This window comes from Microcaecilia unicolor, chromosome 5, assembly GCF_901765095.1.
Source record: "Microcaecilia unicolor chromosome 5, aMicUni1.1, whole genome shotgun sequence".
NCBI lineage: Eukaryota > Metazoa > Chordata > Amphibia > Gymnophiona > Siphonopidae > Microcaecilia > Microcaecilia unicolor.
In genome coordinates, this window is record NC_044035.1 from 58,767,239 (window position 1) to 58,784,445 (window position 17,207).

At 45.0% G+C, this 17,207-nt stretch overlaps 1 protein-coding gene across 1 annotated transcript in view; it reads left to right on the top strand.

Moving 5' to 3' along the window:
- The window catches only part of EDRF1 (erythroid differentiation regulatory factor 1), a 204,243-nt gene that overhangs the window by 71,070 nt on the left and 115,966 nt on the right, over positions 1 to 17,207 (top strand). Inside the window, exons 11-14 of the mRNA XM_030202947.1 lie at positions 2,580 to 2,691; positions 6,619 to 6,885; positions 7,974 to 8,045; positions 8,140 to 8,290. Of these exons, the coding sequence (XP_030058807.1) occupies positions 2,580 to 2,691; positions 6,619 to 6,885; positions 7,974 to 8,045; positions 8,140 to 8,290 (602 nt within the window). The remainder of the gene's footprint in view (positions 1 to 2,579; positions 2,692 to 6,618; positions 6,886 to 7,973; positions 8,046 to 8,139; positions 8,291 to 17,207) is intronic.

A 17,207-nucleotide genomic window follows, 5' to 3' on the forward strand; every position in this document is an offset into this window, starting at 1 on the left:
TGCCTGTATGTATGCACTCATGAATTGTGGTGAGATCTATATTGAGACCCTATTAGGTATATTTTTAGAGTTGTGTGTGTCATCAACATTACTATTATAGTTTACATATTTTACGTTTTATATATGACTAATAAAAAAGGCCCATTTCTGAAAGAAATGAAACGGGCGCTAGCAAGGTTGTCCTCTAATGGCAATTATGTTTTTAAGGGAAATGTTAGGAGAGAGTATGTGTGAGAGAGACAGAATGTGTGTGTCTGTCTGTCTGTCTGTGTGAGTGAGAGAGTGTAGTGTGTGTCCCGTGTGCACCAATTATGCTCTCTCCCCTGCATTCATCCATATGCAGCAAACGCCATCTGTGCTGCATCCATATGCAGCATCTCTCCCCTGCCCCCTCCATCCATCGTGGTGCAGCAATTCTCCTCTGTCCGTTGCCCTTCTCCCCCCTACATGTGCATCAACTCTGCATTCTCCCCTGGCCCCCTCCCCTCCTCCTCCCCCCTCTCTTGTCTCAGGACCCGCCCCCCCCACCTCTCTCTCATTTCAGGCCCCCCCCCCCACCTCTCTCGACTCGGGACCCCCTGCCCACCTCTCACGTCTCAGAACTTGGTCAGTATTTGGGGGGAAGATGCTTGGAGTCGGTCAGAGCAGAGGTTCCACAGCCCTACCCTGAGCCAGCAGAGCCTCACCCACTTCCCCGTGTGGGGTTCACTCTTACAGCAATTCCCCTTCCCTTTCTCGGTCGGTACTCACATGAGGTCGGGGCGGTGGGGGTTCAGCAGGGCGCACAAGGCCAGCCCGTTGCGGAAGGAGGCACTCAGGTTGCGGATCTGGATGCCGGGTGCCAGCCGGTTGTTCTTGAGGGTGAGCCAGCTGTCCTCCCCCCTCCCCGGAGCACCTGAAGAAGTTCTGTGTGCGAATCTGTGTCCGGGCACGCGGGTTGCGCTATTCTTTGAGTCCATTGGTGTGCCTCGTGCTGCTATTGTGTGGTTGGTCAGTGCTGCTTGTGACGAACCAGGAAGCACGCTAACATCAGGACAGGAGATGGATACAGCGTTACAGGCAGCACAAACTCTACAAACCCTTCACTGCCACGGAGTCAGCTTCAGAACGTTGGAGGTGCTTTTTATTATAGTAGATACTCTATATTTTATATTTGTTTTTATTGTTTTATGGCTTTTTTTGGTTCTTATTGTGTTTTATCTCTGTATATTGATTTTAAATCTTGTTTTTAGACCCCTGAAGAAGGCATGCTGCCGAAACACGGACAGTGTAGGGTCCCAATAAACTGTTTGGGCTGGTCACTTGGACTTGGTCTTCTTCCACCCTTGGTCTGTTTTGTTTGTGAGAAACAAACCAGTATATTTTGCCTCAAGTTTACTGTGTTGCTTTATAGTTATGACACACAAGCTGGTTTTGTAGCAATAGGAGGGCACAAGCTGATGGACATGTCTGTGTTGAAATATACATTATATGATCTGTGCATTTAACAAGTGATGGGGGAGACTGGGAGTGACTGACTGAATTTTTAAAGTTAAAAGCTGCTTGGTGGTGTTTATATTTCTGCAAATTTTTCTTTTGGAGCATAGCATTTGAGGGATGTGTGTTAAAACTTTCCTGATAATTTGATTAAGTTCTTTTTTTTACTAAAAGCCTGGGAGGACTGTACTGAAAATGTGAATTTTTTTTCCTTGCTGTATAGGTGTCCTAAAATCTTGCTTAGCAGCATAGACCCAACCAAAGAGTGACACAAAATAATGCCTTACTGCCTTCCCTTTATTCTGACCTGTTTTTTTTTTTTTTTTTTGTCTGTCTACTGCCAGCTGTAGTGAGAACTTCCAAGATTGAATAATCAGATGGACTATGTTATATTTCCCCTCCTGCCAAAAATATCTCCCTAATTATTTTGTCTTTCATTATCTATAAAATAGCATTTTTCTTGATTTGTAAGTAGAGGAGTGTGGTAGCCATGTTAGTCCACTCTTAAGGTTATCAATAGAAATCAAACAAAATAAAACATGGAAAAGAAAATAAGATGATACCTTTTTTATTGGACATAACTTAATACATTTCTTGATTAGCTTTCGAAGGTTGCCCTTCGTCAGATCGGAAATAAGCAAATGTGCTAGCTGACAGTGTATATAAGTGAAAACATTCAAGTATTACTATGACAGTCTGACGGGGTGGGAGGATGGGGGTGGGTCGGAGGTATGCATGGGGACATCAAAGCATATCATTGATATTCTAACAGGATGGGTGTGGATAGGTGAGGGGTGGGGTGATCAACAGAGACATACAGCTTTATGGTTTGTAATGCGCTAGGAACCCCAGATCCTTGTTAAGTCCTTTCTGTTGGGTGTTAAAATATTCAATCATTCTGACTTCAAAGGTCTTGCGTTCTTGTATGGTTTTAAAGTTACCTTGATTTGTAAGAAATTGTGGTTTTGCTTATACTGATTTTCCTCCCCCTTCCTGCAGTCTTCAAATGCTTGGTAGCAGCTGGAAGTAAGAATCTTTTTAGAAAGTTGGTGATGAAATTGATTTCCATTCTCAGCCATTTTTATGTGTTGATTTTCTTTCAGGGTTGCTTACAACATGATGCTGAAGAAAAATCAGAACAGAAAGCACTATGGAACTATCAGAACATTGCTCCTAAATTGTGTTAAATTGTTAAACAAAGACAGACATCCTCAAGTAGGAATTATTCTATACTATTAGGTTGCTTCTATTTTGCCTTTAGCCATATCGTGCAGGCAGATTACAGTGATAAGAGACTTCTAATTGGAAGTAATTTACAAAAATAATACTACAGTACAAATTTAAAAAAAACAAAACTTAAAACCAGCAGATCAGGTTACTGATTTAACAAGTACTGTAATTTTTTTTCAATGCCTTACGAAAGGTGATATAAGGCATCAGTGGCGTAGCCAGAAGGCAATTTTTGGGTGGGCCAACAGGTTGGATAGATGGGCACCTGATATGCCCTGCCCATTCCCCTACTCCTACCGCACACCTACCCCACTCCCAATAACTTACAAATCCGTGAGTGAATAACTAATTCAAATAGGCACGGTTTTCAGGCTCTCTTAATAGTAGCTAAAGCCCCAGGAGAGAACCCTCCCCCCCCACACACAACACACGATAAGCCAAAATAAGTCACCATACAAAAATACAATGCTGCCTCATTATTCTCCAGTAAAAGTCACTTTTCCTTTGCAGCTATTTTCACGATTTAGAATGTTGTACATAAATTCCAAAAGCAAAAACATAAAGGTAACCATACTGGGTCAGAGTTGCCATCCTGGATGCAGAAAGTATAAAACAAATAAACACAAACCCCCACCACCAGCAAAACTAAAACAAACCAACTTTTATAGAAAGATTTGCTGCTTTTGTTCCTCGGCAGCGCTGCGATTCACACAGGCACTCCGCTCCCCTTTGCCGCATCTATCTGGCCCTCTCTGATGCACTTCCTGTTTACGTAGGGCCAGATGGATGCGGCGGGGGGAGCTGAGCTGCCTGTGTGAATGGCAGCAGTCGGAGCGCTGCCGGCGACAGGCGAAAAGAAGAAATCTGCAGCAGTGGGCATACCTAGTGTATTTGACACCTGGGGCCGATCATTTTTTTAACACCCCCCTCCTCTATATGAAAAAAAAATATTTTTAATAGTAATCCACAACTCACAGAACAAGGGTGTACCTAGGAAAACAACCAAAATACAGAAGAACACCTGGGAAAAGGCAGCATCTTAAACATTGCAGTGAGCACTAGAACATCAATACACCAATTGTAAAACTACACAAGACATTAGTAAAAATGATCCTGCCAACACGAAACCATGTCTTTTTCACATAGAACACAGATACATCCTCACCAAGTATAGAATACGTAACCACAAACTAAAAACAGAAATATGTAGACAAAAGTTAAACTGAACCCCCAATAAGTCAGATTCTGCATACAACGCAACACCACAGAAACTGTGATGCATGTCCCCTAGTACTGTGCAATATAAAGACAGCAGATGTAAATTTGAAAAGCCTGACAAATACCAATCACCACTTTACAAATAGAAATAAAACAAAAAAAATGGAAAATAAGATGATACCATTTTATTGGACTAATACATTTTCAATTAGCTTTCAGAGGCCAACACCACCTTCCTCAGGTCAGTATGTTGCGGTATCCTGTCCTGACCTGAGGATGGGGTTTTGGTCTCTGAAAGTTAGTCAAAAATGTATTAAAATTAGTCTAATAGAAAGATCACCTTATTTTCATTTTCTATTTATCACCACAACTACAATACTACTTTATCCTAAAGCAAAAAAAAAAAAATAATAATAATAATAAATCTTTTTTTCTACCTTTGTCATCTCTGGTTTCTGCTTTCCTCATCTTCTCTTCACTCTCTCCCTTCCATACAGCATCTGCTCCCTTTCTCTCCCCCCCCCCCCCCTTCCATCCAGCATTTGCCCACTTTCTCTGCCCCATCCAGCGTCTGCCCTTTTCTCTCTCCCTTCCATGCAGACTTATACGGTCTGTGCCCTGAAGAACACAGGTACAAGTCAAAGTAGGATATACACAAAAAGTAGCACGTATGGGTTATCTTGTTGGGCAGACTGGATGGACCGTGCAGGTCTTTTTCTGCCGTCATCTACTATGCTACTATGTTCTATGCAGCGTTTGCCTGCTTTCTCTGCCCCTTCCATCCACTGTTGCACTCTCTTCCATTCTGTCTGCCCTCTCCCCCTTTCCACTGGTGCTGCCCGCTTTCTCTGCCCCTTCCATCCAGCATGTGCCCCCTCTGTCCTTTTTACATAATGCATTCCAACATCTCCCCCTCTCTCCATCTTTATCTCTTCTCTTCCCATCCATCTTCTGCTTTTCAGTATCTCCTGTATATTTTACTTTTCTCCTTCCCATGTGGCCTGGCATCACTTTCCCTCCTCTTTCCATCCTTCTTCCCCCTTCCTCTGAGGTCTGGCATCACTCTCTGCCTCTCATAGTAGATGATGACGGCAGAAAAAGACCTGCATGGTCCATCTAGTCTGCCCAACAAGATAAACTCATATGTGCTACTTCTTGTGTATACCTTACCTTGATTTGTATCTGCCATTTTCAGGACACAGACCGTAGAAGTCTTGCCCAGAACCAGCCCCATTTTCAGGACACAGACCGTAGAAGTCTTGCCCAGAACTAGCCCCACCACCCAAACACCAGCCCCGCCTCCCAATCTTGGCTAAGCTTCTGAGGATCCATTCCTTCTGCACAGGATTCCTTCTTCCCGTTCAGACTGGCATCACGTGATCTTCCTCCTCTCTCCACCCCCTTTTCCCTTTCCCTACGGTCTGGCTGACATCGCGACACTCTTCCACCTCAGCTCTCTCCACCCCTACCCTGCTCTGAAGCCTCCAAGCTTTCCAGCCCCACTGGCACGCAGCATCAGCGATGTAAGAGCTGCCTTTAGCCTGTCCCGGAAGCTTTCTATGTACAGCTTCCCGTGTAGGTGGGACGTTGTTCAGAGGTGGCTTCTGGGGCTGGCCAAAGGCAGCGCTCATGTTGCTGATGCACGCTGCCGGAGGTCTGTAAGTTTAAAGGCCTGTGGGGGGGGGGGGGGGGGGGGATGGTGGAGGGAGAGCGATACATTGCACTAGTTGGAGGGAGGGGACGCTGGAACGGAACCGTCATTGCAGCAGCACTAGCACCGAGGGACATTGGGTGGGCGGGCCTGGAAGGAAAGTGGCTGGGCCCAGGCCCGCCCGTGGCTACGCCCCTGTAAGGCATGATAACTCGTATTTCAACAGGAAGCTTGTTCCAGATTCTAGTTTAGTTTTCATACTAACATATATTAGATTATAGCCCTGGAAGCAACAATGAATTGTCTTACTGGCTGCCACTGTTTCTATTAGTAGGGCTGTTAGTAAAACACAGAAAGGAAATAGGAGTGTTTAGGCATCCTGCTCTCTCTGGCATAGCCATGAGTGCTCCATTTTATAAGGACAACATATAAAGTAGATTCACACTATTCTCATAAAAGATCAAGCTGTCTTGTAATGTGATGACATTGTTCTGTAGTAGAAAGAGCTATAGGAATTTATGGGTGACAGCTTTTGAAAGGGATATTAAATGACAATGCCAGTCTCATTTGTGATCCATTTTAGCTTTTTGGACCTTGCTAAGAAAGCATAGTAGCAATGTGCTAAAGCCCTGTCTATATCATCTTGTGTGGGTGCTCTATGGAGGATTAACAGCTCTTACATGTGGGATCCCTGCCGTCACTGAAACCTTCAGAAGCCTTGAGCCTTTCAGGAGGCTTCCCTTCCTGCCTTTGGCTAGAAAGGGGAGCAGTCTCTTAGTTTATCAGAATAGGGGTTAAGTACAGAAAAAAGAGGAATAAAAATAGGGGCATGCAGGTTTTTCGTTTTTTTTTTTTTTAAATCTTGTTAATAGTTTTTTGACTTCCAGTAATTTTATGATCCATCACAATTGAAAGAGCTTTGAATGCAATCATGCTTCTAAAAGTTAATCAGTACTTAACTGAATTTTGTGTAGTTAGTCACAGTTTAGTATAATTGCTTTCTTTTCTTTCTTTTTTTTTCTCTTAAAAAAAAAAAAAAAAAGATTATTGCTTCTGCCAATTACATGCTGTCTGAGCTTTTCCAGTTGGATGAACCAAAAAAGGAAGAAAGTTTAGAGGCACCTTCCAGTGGGAACTCTGATGAAAGTTACAGTGAGGAGGAGGAAGAAGAAGATCTGCCAGACAGTGATGAGAATGGCTGCTATAACAATGACTCTGATGTGCATGCAGACAGCAAGGCTGTGGCCATAATCCAGTCTGTTGGCGAGTTGTCAGTACCAGAGAAATATAAATCCACGCATCAGATAAGAGTGAGTAGCCATTTAAAATTGCAGTGTTAATTGTATTTGAATGCTGGGTTGACATTTTTTTTTACAGTTTTCATATGTGTCAGCAAAGACACTTGTTACATTTTCTTTTGTGTTTTAACTGGGAAGAATGATTTTGGTGTTGGAGAAAGGCATGGTAGCCCTTTGATGCTAAATTTTATCTGAAAGCTGAGTAATGTCACAGGTTAGACATGTACGAGTCCTTCATGCAGGGCTGGTGTCACTTTTAGAATTTCAGCAAGAAAGCTTAGTGCATCTTCTATGACAGTGTTTCCCAACTTCTTCAAGCCAAGTACCTCCTAGGTCTAACAAATTTCAACCAAGTACACCTGACTACCGATAAGAGATTTTGAAATGGACATGTTATTATTATTATGGTTCAGCAATTTTTATTGATGACATGATAAATACATCCACATAATCAACATAAAGTAACAAGAAGTGACATTCAACCAATATGAAAAACACTGGAACTTTAGAAAAGAAAAGAATTCGTCATCATACTTGTTATGAATTATATCCGTAACAGCCCTCTCAGCCCCCCAGGTCCAGCATCACCCCTTACTCTGTCTCCCCCCCCCCCCCCCCCCCCCCCACCCACCCACCCAATCCTCTACCTTTCTATCTCCACCTTGCGGTCTGTTCTAATTTACCTGAATCACTACCTAAGCGGCAGGTTCTATGAAATAAGCAATGTTGGAGGGGAGAGAGGATCCTTGAAGGGTATGGTAAGTGAAAGAGGAGCCTCCTGTATAAAATCTAAAGGTATTTGTAGATACTGAGCTACCAAAGTGTGTTGTCTTCAACAATGTATAAAAGCAAAAAAATATGAAATTAAAAAATAGTTGATATTTATGGATGGTGAGCATTACCAATATTTGTGAGGTGAAGTTTTTCTTTTAAACAGTATATTACCAGATGAATTTATTAGCCTTTTGAATTTCATTGCAGTCTTCCCCATGCATGTCTGTAGTGTTCCATATAGTTGTAAGCCCCTCATATGTCATTCAAGCAAAAGTGTTGTAAAAGGACATAGCGTCCTCTAAGCTAATGTTTTTTATTCCCTCAAGCCAAGCTGTGCATTTCCGGTTTGCAACGACACTGAGGAGCGTTGTCGGCTAGTACTCGGCTATGTCCTTGAGGTAAATTCTTAATCTGCTTTGTGGAAAATGAGTTACCTTTTAAAAGAAGCCTGGTCATACACCTAAAAGGTTTGATATTTTTCTCCTTTCAAAGGGCTTGAAATCTATCGATAGCAGTACTGAGAGAGAAGGCGACTTACCTGCAGCTGATCCCAGTACTCCAATCCCATTAAAATACGAAGATGAATCTTCAACATCTGGCCTGGAGTCCCTGGAAAAACGCATGGCTTTGTTTCTGGATAGAAGTAAGCAAAATTGTAACAAATTCTTTGTTCAGAAAGATACGTGTCCCGCTGAGCAAAAAGGTAAAGGTACTGAAAGTGGGGTATGTGACTTCCTTATACCACAAGATAGTGGTATCAACAGCATAATGTTGCAAAACTTCAGCCTCTAGTATGGACTAATTACAGCATTAAAAGAATGAGAAACATCCTATATAATAATTCTCACCTCCAACATTCTACTGGTCTTGCTGCCTGTGTTTGTGACTTCTTCGGAGTTGGTCTGCTAGGCTCCGTAACACAGGCTGACATCACTGTGAAAAAAGGCACTCATTGGTCACGATGACGATGGACGAGCAAGGGAAGAAGATGAGCGCTGTCAGCAGCAGCGAGTAGGGAGAAGTAGATGCAGATCGCGGTGCTGCCGGGGATGGCGATGGGAAAGAGCAGGACGGGCAGCAGCAGCCAGGCCACGGCGATCAGGAGCCGCACCCGCCGCTGGCTCATCGGATGCCCGTAGCGCAGCGGGAAGAACACTCGGAGAGAGGGAGGGACGATGACCCTGGAACTCGGAGGGAGGGGGGGGGGGCCCTGGCAGACACTCTCATTCTCACACACAGACACACACTCGCACCCAGTCTCACTCTCTCTGTCACACACACACACACTCGCACATTCACTCTCTTTCTCTCTCTCTCTCTCTCTCTCTCTCTCACAGAGTCACTGTCACACACACTCAAACATACACACTCCAAGGAAAACCTTGCTAGCACCCATTTCATTTGTGTCAGAAACGGGCCTTTTTTTACTAGTTTATCAATAAAAAAAGTGATTAACCCCAGAAATCACATACCCCACTTTAGGTACCTGCAGTTTTTAGACGGTAGAACATTATAGTCTCTGTTTTTAACTTCAATAATAAAGCAGAAGGGTGAGCTTTATGAGCCTATTTATTTTTTTAGGTGGTTTTCAGATTTGACTGTTCTCTGAAAGACTAAAGCAACTGATGCACACACTCAAGCCATAGCCTTGCTACTGCATGAAAAATTAAATTATAGGAAGGTAAAAGTCAAATGTTCTTGTCATCAGCTCCTTTGTTCTGAACCAGTGGGTGTTATCCCTTCTTACCAGCAGGTGGAGGTAGAGAAAATTGAATTCTGCAAGTGACATCTATAGCATAAGGGAAGGTGCTTCTGGAACAATCTAGTATTTTTCTGTATGTTCAGCAGGTGCTAGGTTATGCTGACGGTGCTCCTGACCCTGGCCTAGCTCTCCGGTCTGCTGACCACGACTGCACAGCGGCCACATAGTATAGTCGAGCCGAACAGCCGCAGCTGATTTAGCTCCAAGCTTGGCTCCAAAGCCCCCAGTCGTACTTCTTAAAACCACTGTGTGAGGCTTTGCCTCGCTCTTGTGGGTCCCCAACCCTCACTCCCCACCCTTCTTGCCTGTTCTCACCCTGTTTGGGTGTTCTTCCCTCCCTCCCCTTCCCTAAACAGGCTCCCCTTGCAGCTCCCAGGCTTTCCAAAAGTGCTCGCTTCGACAGCACATATACCAAAAACAAAATTTCAATTTTTCTTGGCTAGCTTTATGCCCTTTGTCAGGGACTAATATAGTAACATAGTAGATGACGGCAGAAAAAGACCTGCACGGTCCATCCAGTCTGCCCAAGAAGATAAATTCATATGTGCTACTTTTTTAAATTTGTACTGTCCTCTTCAGTGCACAGACCGTTTAAGTCTGGCCAGCCCCAACCCCGCCTCCCAACCACCAGCTCTGGCACAGACCGTATAAGTCTGCCCAGCAGTATCCCTACCGGTATACTGGTATACCAAGTAGGGAATTTCCCTCTAGGTGCACCCAGAGATTGCTGGGGAAAGCAGAGATGCTGGATCCCAGGGCCGAGGTAGGCTGGGGTAGTCAGACAGGCCTTCTTGTGTCTGCCATGAGGTAGAGCATGCTGGTGGCATACACTGCACATCCTCCAGAGCCAGCAGTTGAGCAGGGATAATTGATTATTTTTATAGTGTGTAAATATGAGCTCATTTATTTTATTTATTTTGACATTTATACCCCACATTATCCCGAACAGTGTGTCTTAGTAAATAAAACGACAGGCAAGGTTTATAATACCATAAACAAAATATCAAGTGAAAGCAGAGTCGCACAAATAAGATACAAATAAGAACTATATAATAAACCATTGCTGGCCAGTTACAATCTAACACACTCCATCAATGTGTAGAAACCTCTTAAAGAGGAAAACTTTCAATCTTTTTCAAAATACCAAGTAATCAGGCTGACCCTTGATTGCCATTGGCAGCGAGTTCCACCGCTTAGCACCTTGGTATCTAAAGTCTGCAGAGTGAACCAACTTATACAGTGCTCTCTTACAATCCTAGTTGAAGTCTAAGTCTTGATGGTGGGGGGGGGGGCATCGCTGTAGAACATATTTGGTCATTTGGGTGGGGGAGTGTCTGAGTTCTTCAGAGGGGAGCAGAGGAGGACTCTGAGGTTCTCTTGGGCTCCCAGTTCTCCGTGGACTCTGGTTTCAATGACCTTCCCTGTTGGGAGGCTGTGGAGGAACAATCCCATGGGTTCCATCACTTTTACTATGAGGAGCTGTCTTGTCTCTTAGATGAGGTTGCAGGGGCCTTGGCTATACTTAAGCCTCCTGCAGCAGGTCCCTTGAGGCCCCAAAGCATTTTCTGCTTCATAAGGCCCTCATCCACTTGATGGCGGAGTGGGAATCCCTGGATGGTCCCCTCAGGGTCGCCTGAGGCTCTTGCTCTTCTCTGTGCCTTTGCTGAGGAGGTGGAGAAGTGTTGGGTCTTCCTGAAGGGTGGACTCCCTGGTTATGGTGGTCACGAAGGTGATCGCTGAACCTGTCCAAGGGACTCGGTCTTTAGGGAGCTCCATTCAAAGTACGTGGAGCAGCAACCCAACCTGGCTTTTTCAGTGAGGGCCCCAGCATTGAGGCTGCAATTTGTTGTGGTTACGTAGCTCTATGCTGTAATGGTTCCAGCAATTGCTGGAGACCCCAGAGACGACTTGCCTGGATTCTGGGTCAGCATTTTTGGGTGGACATCCTATATGATTTGGTCCATTTGGCTTCCCGTTCAGTGGTGGTGTCAAGGGTCGCAATTGGTTGTGGCTTCGCCACTGTGTGCATATGCAGGCTTCCAAGAAGCTTTTGAGTGAGCTGCTCTTTGGTGATGACTTGGAGAAATTGGTGAGGAATATAGGGGAGCTGCGGCAAGAGTGCGCAGTGCTCCTTGGCCTCCGGGGGGCTGGCCGCTTCAGATCCACTTGGCGCCCTTAAGCCCAGGCAACGGCAGAGTAGATAATTTAAACAGGGGTCCTTTCAAGGCCCCAAGTGAGCTGGGCCCTTGAGTCCTTCCGGTAGGACCATAGCTGCTCAGCCTGCCCAGTGAGTGGTGCACCAGGTCCCTCATTTCCCATGGGAGGCAAGTGGTTTCTCATCTGCAGCGAGTGAGTCCGCATCACCTCAGATCAGTGGGTTCTGGTGATGGTTGAGAGGGGTACTTCATGGACTTCATATATCTAGTTCCAGAAGCCTTTGTGACCTTTCCCTGCGGCTTGGCTCTAAAGTGCCAGGCTGTCGTTAGTTGCCTTCAGCATCACTGCGATATGGCAGCGGTACAACCTGTTCCACTGGTGGAGTATAGCCTGGATGGGTACTCCCAGGGTCCTGAAGAAGGGTGTCTCCTTCTGACCCATCTTGGACCTCAAAGGGGTCAACACTTGTCTCAGAGTCCAGCTGTTTCAGATGGAGGCTCTGTGCTTAGTCATTGTGTTGGTGCAGCCAGGGAGTTTGTGTCCGTGGACCTTATGGAGACTTATCTCCTCATTCACATTGTTCTTCATCATAGGAGGTATCTGTTTCTGTGTACTGGGGCAACACTTTCAGTTTCAGGCCTTGGCACGGCGCTGCACATATTCTGCAAAGTGGTGTTGATGGTGTCTGTGCATCTTCGGCGCCAGGGGCTTCAAATTCACTTGTACCTGGACGACTGGCTGATTTGAGGATTCAGTGGCAGGGACCAATCAGGCCATTTCTCAGGTTGGAGTCTCTGGGCAGGTCTTGAATTGATCCAAGAGCCACCTTACTCCGTCGCAGGTTCTGGAGTACCTGGGAGTCCAGTTTAGCATGAGCCGGGGGATGTTTTTTTTCTTTTGGAGGAGTGGGCGGAGAAGCTGCAGGTGCAGAGGTGCCTGTTGTGTGAGCTTCTGTAGCCCACGGTTTGGAACTATTTGTAGCTCCTGGGCTCCATGGTTGTGACTCTGGAGGTTGTGCCATGGGCAGGGGATCACGTGTGCCCTCTACAACAGGCCCTGGTGTCTTGGTGGTGCTGGCCTCTCAGGACTTCCATCAGTCTCTTTTGGTCATGCCCAGGGCTAGGATTAGTCTGACCTTGTGGGACAATCCAGTGAACCTTTTGAGAGGGTCTCTCTGGATCCTCATCAGTGGGTGCTGGTCACCACGGATATGAGTCTCCTTGGTTGGGGAGCTCAGTGTCTTGGGCATGTGGCGCAGGGCACCCAGGTGGTGTCACTGCACCATCAGTCACTTGGAGACCTGGACAGTCTGGCTCTGTGGGAGTTTCAGCCGCTCATGGAAGAGAATATAATCATAATGATGTTGGCCAACACCACAGTGGTGGCATACATCAACAAGCAGGGCAGAATCTGGAAGGGGGCGAGTCTGTCGGTGGGCAGAGATGCATCCGCAGACTCTCTCAGCAGTCCATATTGCAGGCAGTGATAGTGTGTAGGCGGACTTTCTCAATCGTTCTCTCCTGGATCTGGGAGAATGGGCTCTGGGGCTTTAGGACTTCCAGTTCATTGTGGACCGCTAGGAGCCTCCTCAATTCGACTTGATGGTGTCCAGAGCCAATTAAAAGGCAGAGTGCCATATCAGTTGCCGAAGGGACCCGATGCGTCAGGGAATTGATGCCCTGGTAGTGGATCCTCACTATATCTTTCTTCCTTGGCCTTTCAGTGGCTGCTTGTTGCTCAGGATTGTGCATTGTCCTTATCTGGTCTTGCTGGTGGCGTCAGATTGGCCTTGCAGACTTTGTTATGCGGATCTCCGGCGTCTGCTGGTGGAGGACCAGCTTCCGCTGCCCAACAGTCTGGTCTGCTTCGGCAAGGGCCGGTAGAGATAGAAGTTCTGATCCTTTTTGGCTTATGGTATGGCCATTAAGAGGCAACAGTTATTTGTTTTCCTTCACAGTGACTTCTATCCTGCTTTGTTACAGGAATTCTTCTATGTCCCTGGTTTATATCAGAATCTGGCATGTGTTTGTATCCTAGTGCGGGGAACAGTCCCTATCTCCTTTGAGGGCTCAAGTTCCCAATGTTTTGGGTTTTCTGCAGCTGGGCCTGGATTGGGGGCTGAGTTCCCTGAGGGTCCAGGTGGCTGTGTTGTCCATCCTTCGGAGGAGGGTGAAGGGCATCTCTCTGGCTTTGCAAAGAGAGGTAGCTCAGTTTCTAAAGGGGGAGGCGCATCCTTCCTTTCCTTCTTGGGACCTCAGTCTGGTCCTATGGCTGTCTGCTCCCTCTGTTAGGGCTCAGGCTGCTTCCCAGGTAGAAGCCTGAGCAGTATCCCCTGAGGAGATCTGCAGGGTAGCGACTTTTGTTGTTGCTTCAATCTTTTGATAAGCACTACAGATTGGACATGCTGTCCAGAGCCATCATTCAGGGGGGGGCCTTGTCTTCCCCCGCCCTAATAGATCTGCTTCAGTACATCCTGTTGCTTCAAAACAGTGGAACTGATGCTAGGAAATAATGACTTGGGAAATAGTGATCATAATATGATCAAGTTTGAGCTACTATCTGGAATGAATCCACAAAGGAAATCTACTGTGGCTGCATTTAACTTTCTAATTGGTGACTATAATAGATTGAGGAAAATGGTTAAAAAGGAACTAAAAGGATCATCTGCAAAGGTTAGGACACTAAATCAGGCATGGATGTTGTTCAAAAATACCATCTTGGAAGCCCAGTTCCAGATGCATTCCACATATTTGCAAAGGTGGAAAGAAGAGAAAACGTCAGCCAGCATGGTTAAAAGGTAACGTAAAAGAGGCCATTACAGCCAAAAGGTTGTCCTTCAAAGAATGGAAAAAGGACAGAAATGAAGAAAATAAGAAGCAACATAAGCACTGGCAAGTCAGATGCAAAGCATTAATAAAGAAGGCTAAAAGAATTTGAAGAGAGCCTTTCTGCAGAGGCTAAAACAGTAGCAATTTTTTCAGGTACATCAGAAACAGAAAGCCTGCGAGGGAATCTGTGGGACTGTTAGATCATGAAGGAGCAAATGGGACGCTCAGGGAGGACAAGGCCATAGCGGAGAAACTGATTGAATTCTTTGCTTCTGTCTTTACGGAAGAAGATGTAAGAGATCTGCCTGTACTGGAATTAGTTTTCAAGGGTGATGATGTGGAGCAACTGAAAGAAATCTTTGTGAACCTGGAAGATGTACTGAGCCAAATTGACAAATTAAAGAGTTAAATCACCTGGCCCGGATGGCATACATCCAAGGGTACTCGAAGAACTCAAACATGAAATTGCTGATCTTCTGTTAGTAATATGTAACCTGTCGTTAAAATAATCTGTAGTACCAGAGCTTGACTTGTCTAGGGTGACGCAGGGGTGGAACCAGGAGTTGTCTTCACCTCAGTCACGAGCAGATAGAGTGCCTCCGATCGGCGTATAGACTGACCGAAAATGTGGCATGGTGTGAAATTCAGTATGTTTTTGTTACGCCTCCACATCTCGCCGCACAGAGCATTTCGAGCTGCCCTCCGGGACTCAGACACATGCCTGAAGTGTGCAGGCGGTGATGCTAACCTGGGACATATGTACTGGAATTGCCCCAGAATCCAAGTTTTTTTGGAAACTGCTATGTTCTCACGTGTCACAGATGTGGTCCTGTAGATGGAGTCCCTCTCTGGAACAACTGTTTGATATCTTTCAGACACAGAGGCCAACCCCAACAGGGCTTAAAGCATATTTGAGGAAGACCACCCTGATGGCAAAGCGAACTATCCTTCAACTCTGGATGGACGCTGAAAGTCCCAGCGTGGCCCATTGGAGGTCGGCCATGATTCATTGCTGCTCATTAGAGAAAAGAGGAATCAAGGACTTAGCCTCTAAAAGAGGCGATATATTTTGTAAAACTTGGTCCCCATTTTGGGACTCTTCTCACTCCAATAGCCAGAAGTAAGATTTTGAATTGTTAAGTTTCAAAGGTTGGGGGAGGGAAGGGGGGAGGGGATGGGAGGGCAGAGAAGCATTGGGGGGGGGGGGGGAATTGGGACAGTTAAAAAAAAAAAATTTCCATCCAGATTGTATGATTCTCACTGATGTCTCTTTTTATGTTATTTATTCTGGATTTCAATAAACAGATAATTTAAAAAAAAATCATCTGTAGTACCTAAAGATTGGAGGGTGGCCAGTGTGACGCCGATTTTTAAAAAGGGTTCTAGGGGTGATCCAGGAAATTATAGACCGATAAGCCTGATGTCGGTGTTGGGCAAAATAATGGAAACTATTATAACGAATAAAATTGCACATAGACAAAACATGGTTTAATGGGACAGAGTCAGCATGGGTTCAGCCGAGGGAAGTCTTGCCTCACCAATTTGCTTCATTTCTTTGAAGGCGTGAATAAACATTGATAAAGGTGAACCAGTTGATGTAGTGTATCTAGATTTTCAGAAAACGTTTGATAAAGTTCCTCATGACAGACTCCTGAGAAAATTAAAGTTATGGGATAGGAAGCAAGGTTCTGGTGTGGATAAGGAATTGGTTATTGGACAGAAAACAGAGGGTGGGGTTAAATAGACATTTCTCTCAATGGAGGAGGGTGAACAGTGGAGTGCCGCAGGGATCTGTACTGGGACCGGTAATGTTTAACATATTTATAAGTGATATGGAAATCAGAATGACGAGTGAGGTGATCAGATTTGCAGATGATACAAAACTATTCCAGGTTGTTAAAACATGTGCAGACTCTGAAATATTGCAAGAAGACCTTAGGAAATTGGAAGACTGGGCATCCAAATGGCAGATGAAATTTATGTTTAAACTTTTTTATTATCGAAAGGCACAATACAATGAAACTTGGAGGCTTCATACAACAAAGTTCAGTTTTCCAATCAGTATTGCAATAACATTGTATCTGCTTCATTCACTGAATCCCATTTTTTCTGTTCCCCCCCCCCCCCACCCCCTCCCCACCAAACATCGTTATTTGTCCACAATTGTGAAAAAGAGTCATAACATATCAACAATATAACACAACTTTTGCTTTGGCAAATGTACAATTGTAAATCAACCATTATTGTTCCGTGATGTAAAGTGATCAGCTTACCACTCCAATGTAATTCAAAACCTCTTATTCCTCTATCCCCTTTCCTACGCCCTCCCCCCACTTTTCCCTTCCAACCCCCCCCCCCCCTCTTGACTAACTCATATTAATATATCCCAATATTGTAGTGATGTAAGGTTCTTTTATAAAGTGTTAATGACCAAACTTCGGCCTCTCTGTGTCATTTTTTCCAGGTAGCTACCCCATGTTTTAAGAAACCGTATTTTCCTTTTGTACTGTCCTTTAACTTCTTTCGCCTCCCACACTAACAATTGATGCACCCTGTTACGCCAGTGCCAATAAGGTGGTGAACTGGCTACAGTCCAATGTTGCATAATACATTTTTTCGCCACCAGACATAACTTTCGATATAATAATGTTTTATCAGCATTGAGTCTTAAAGGTTCGTCTTTCAAATCTAATATCAACTGTCGTGGATTCATGTCTATTCTACTACCCAAAACATGAGACAGGTAAGTAACTATTTGTCTCCAATATCTCTGTAGTACTACACATCCCCATAGCGCATGGTATAAAGTATTG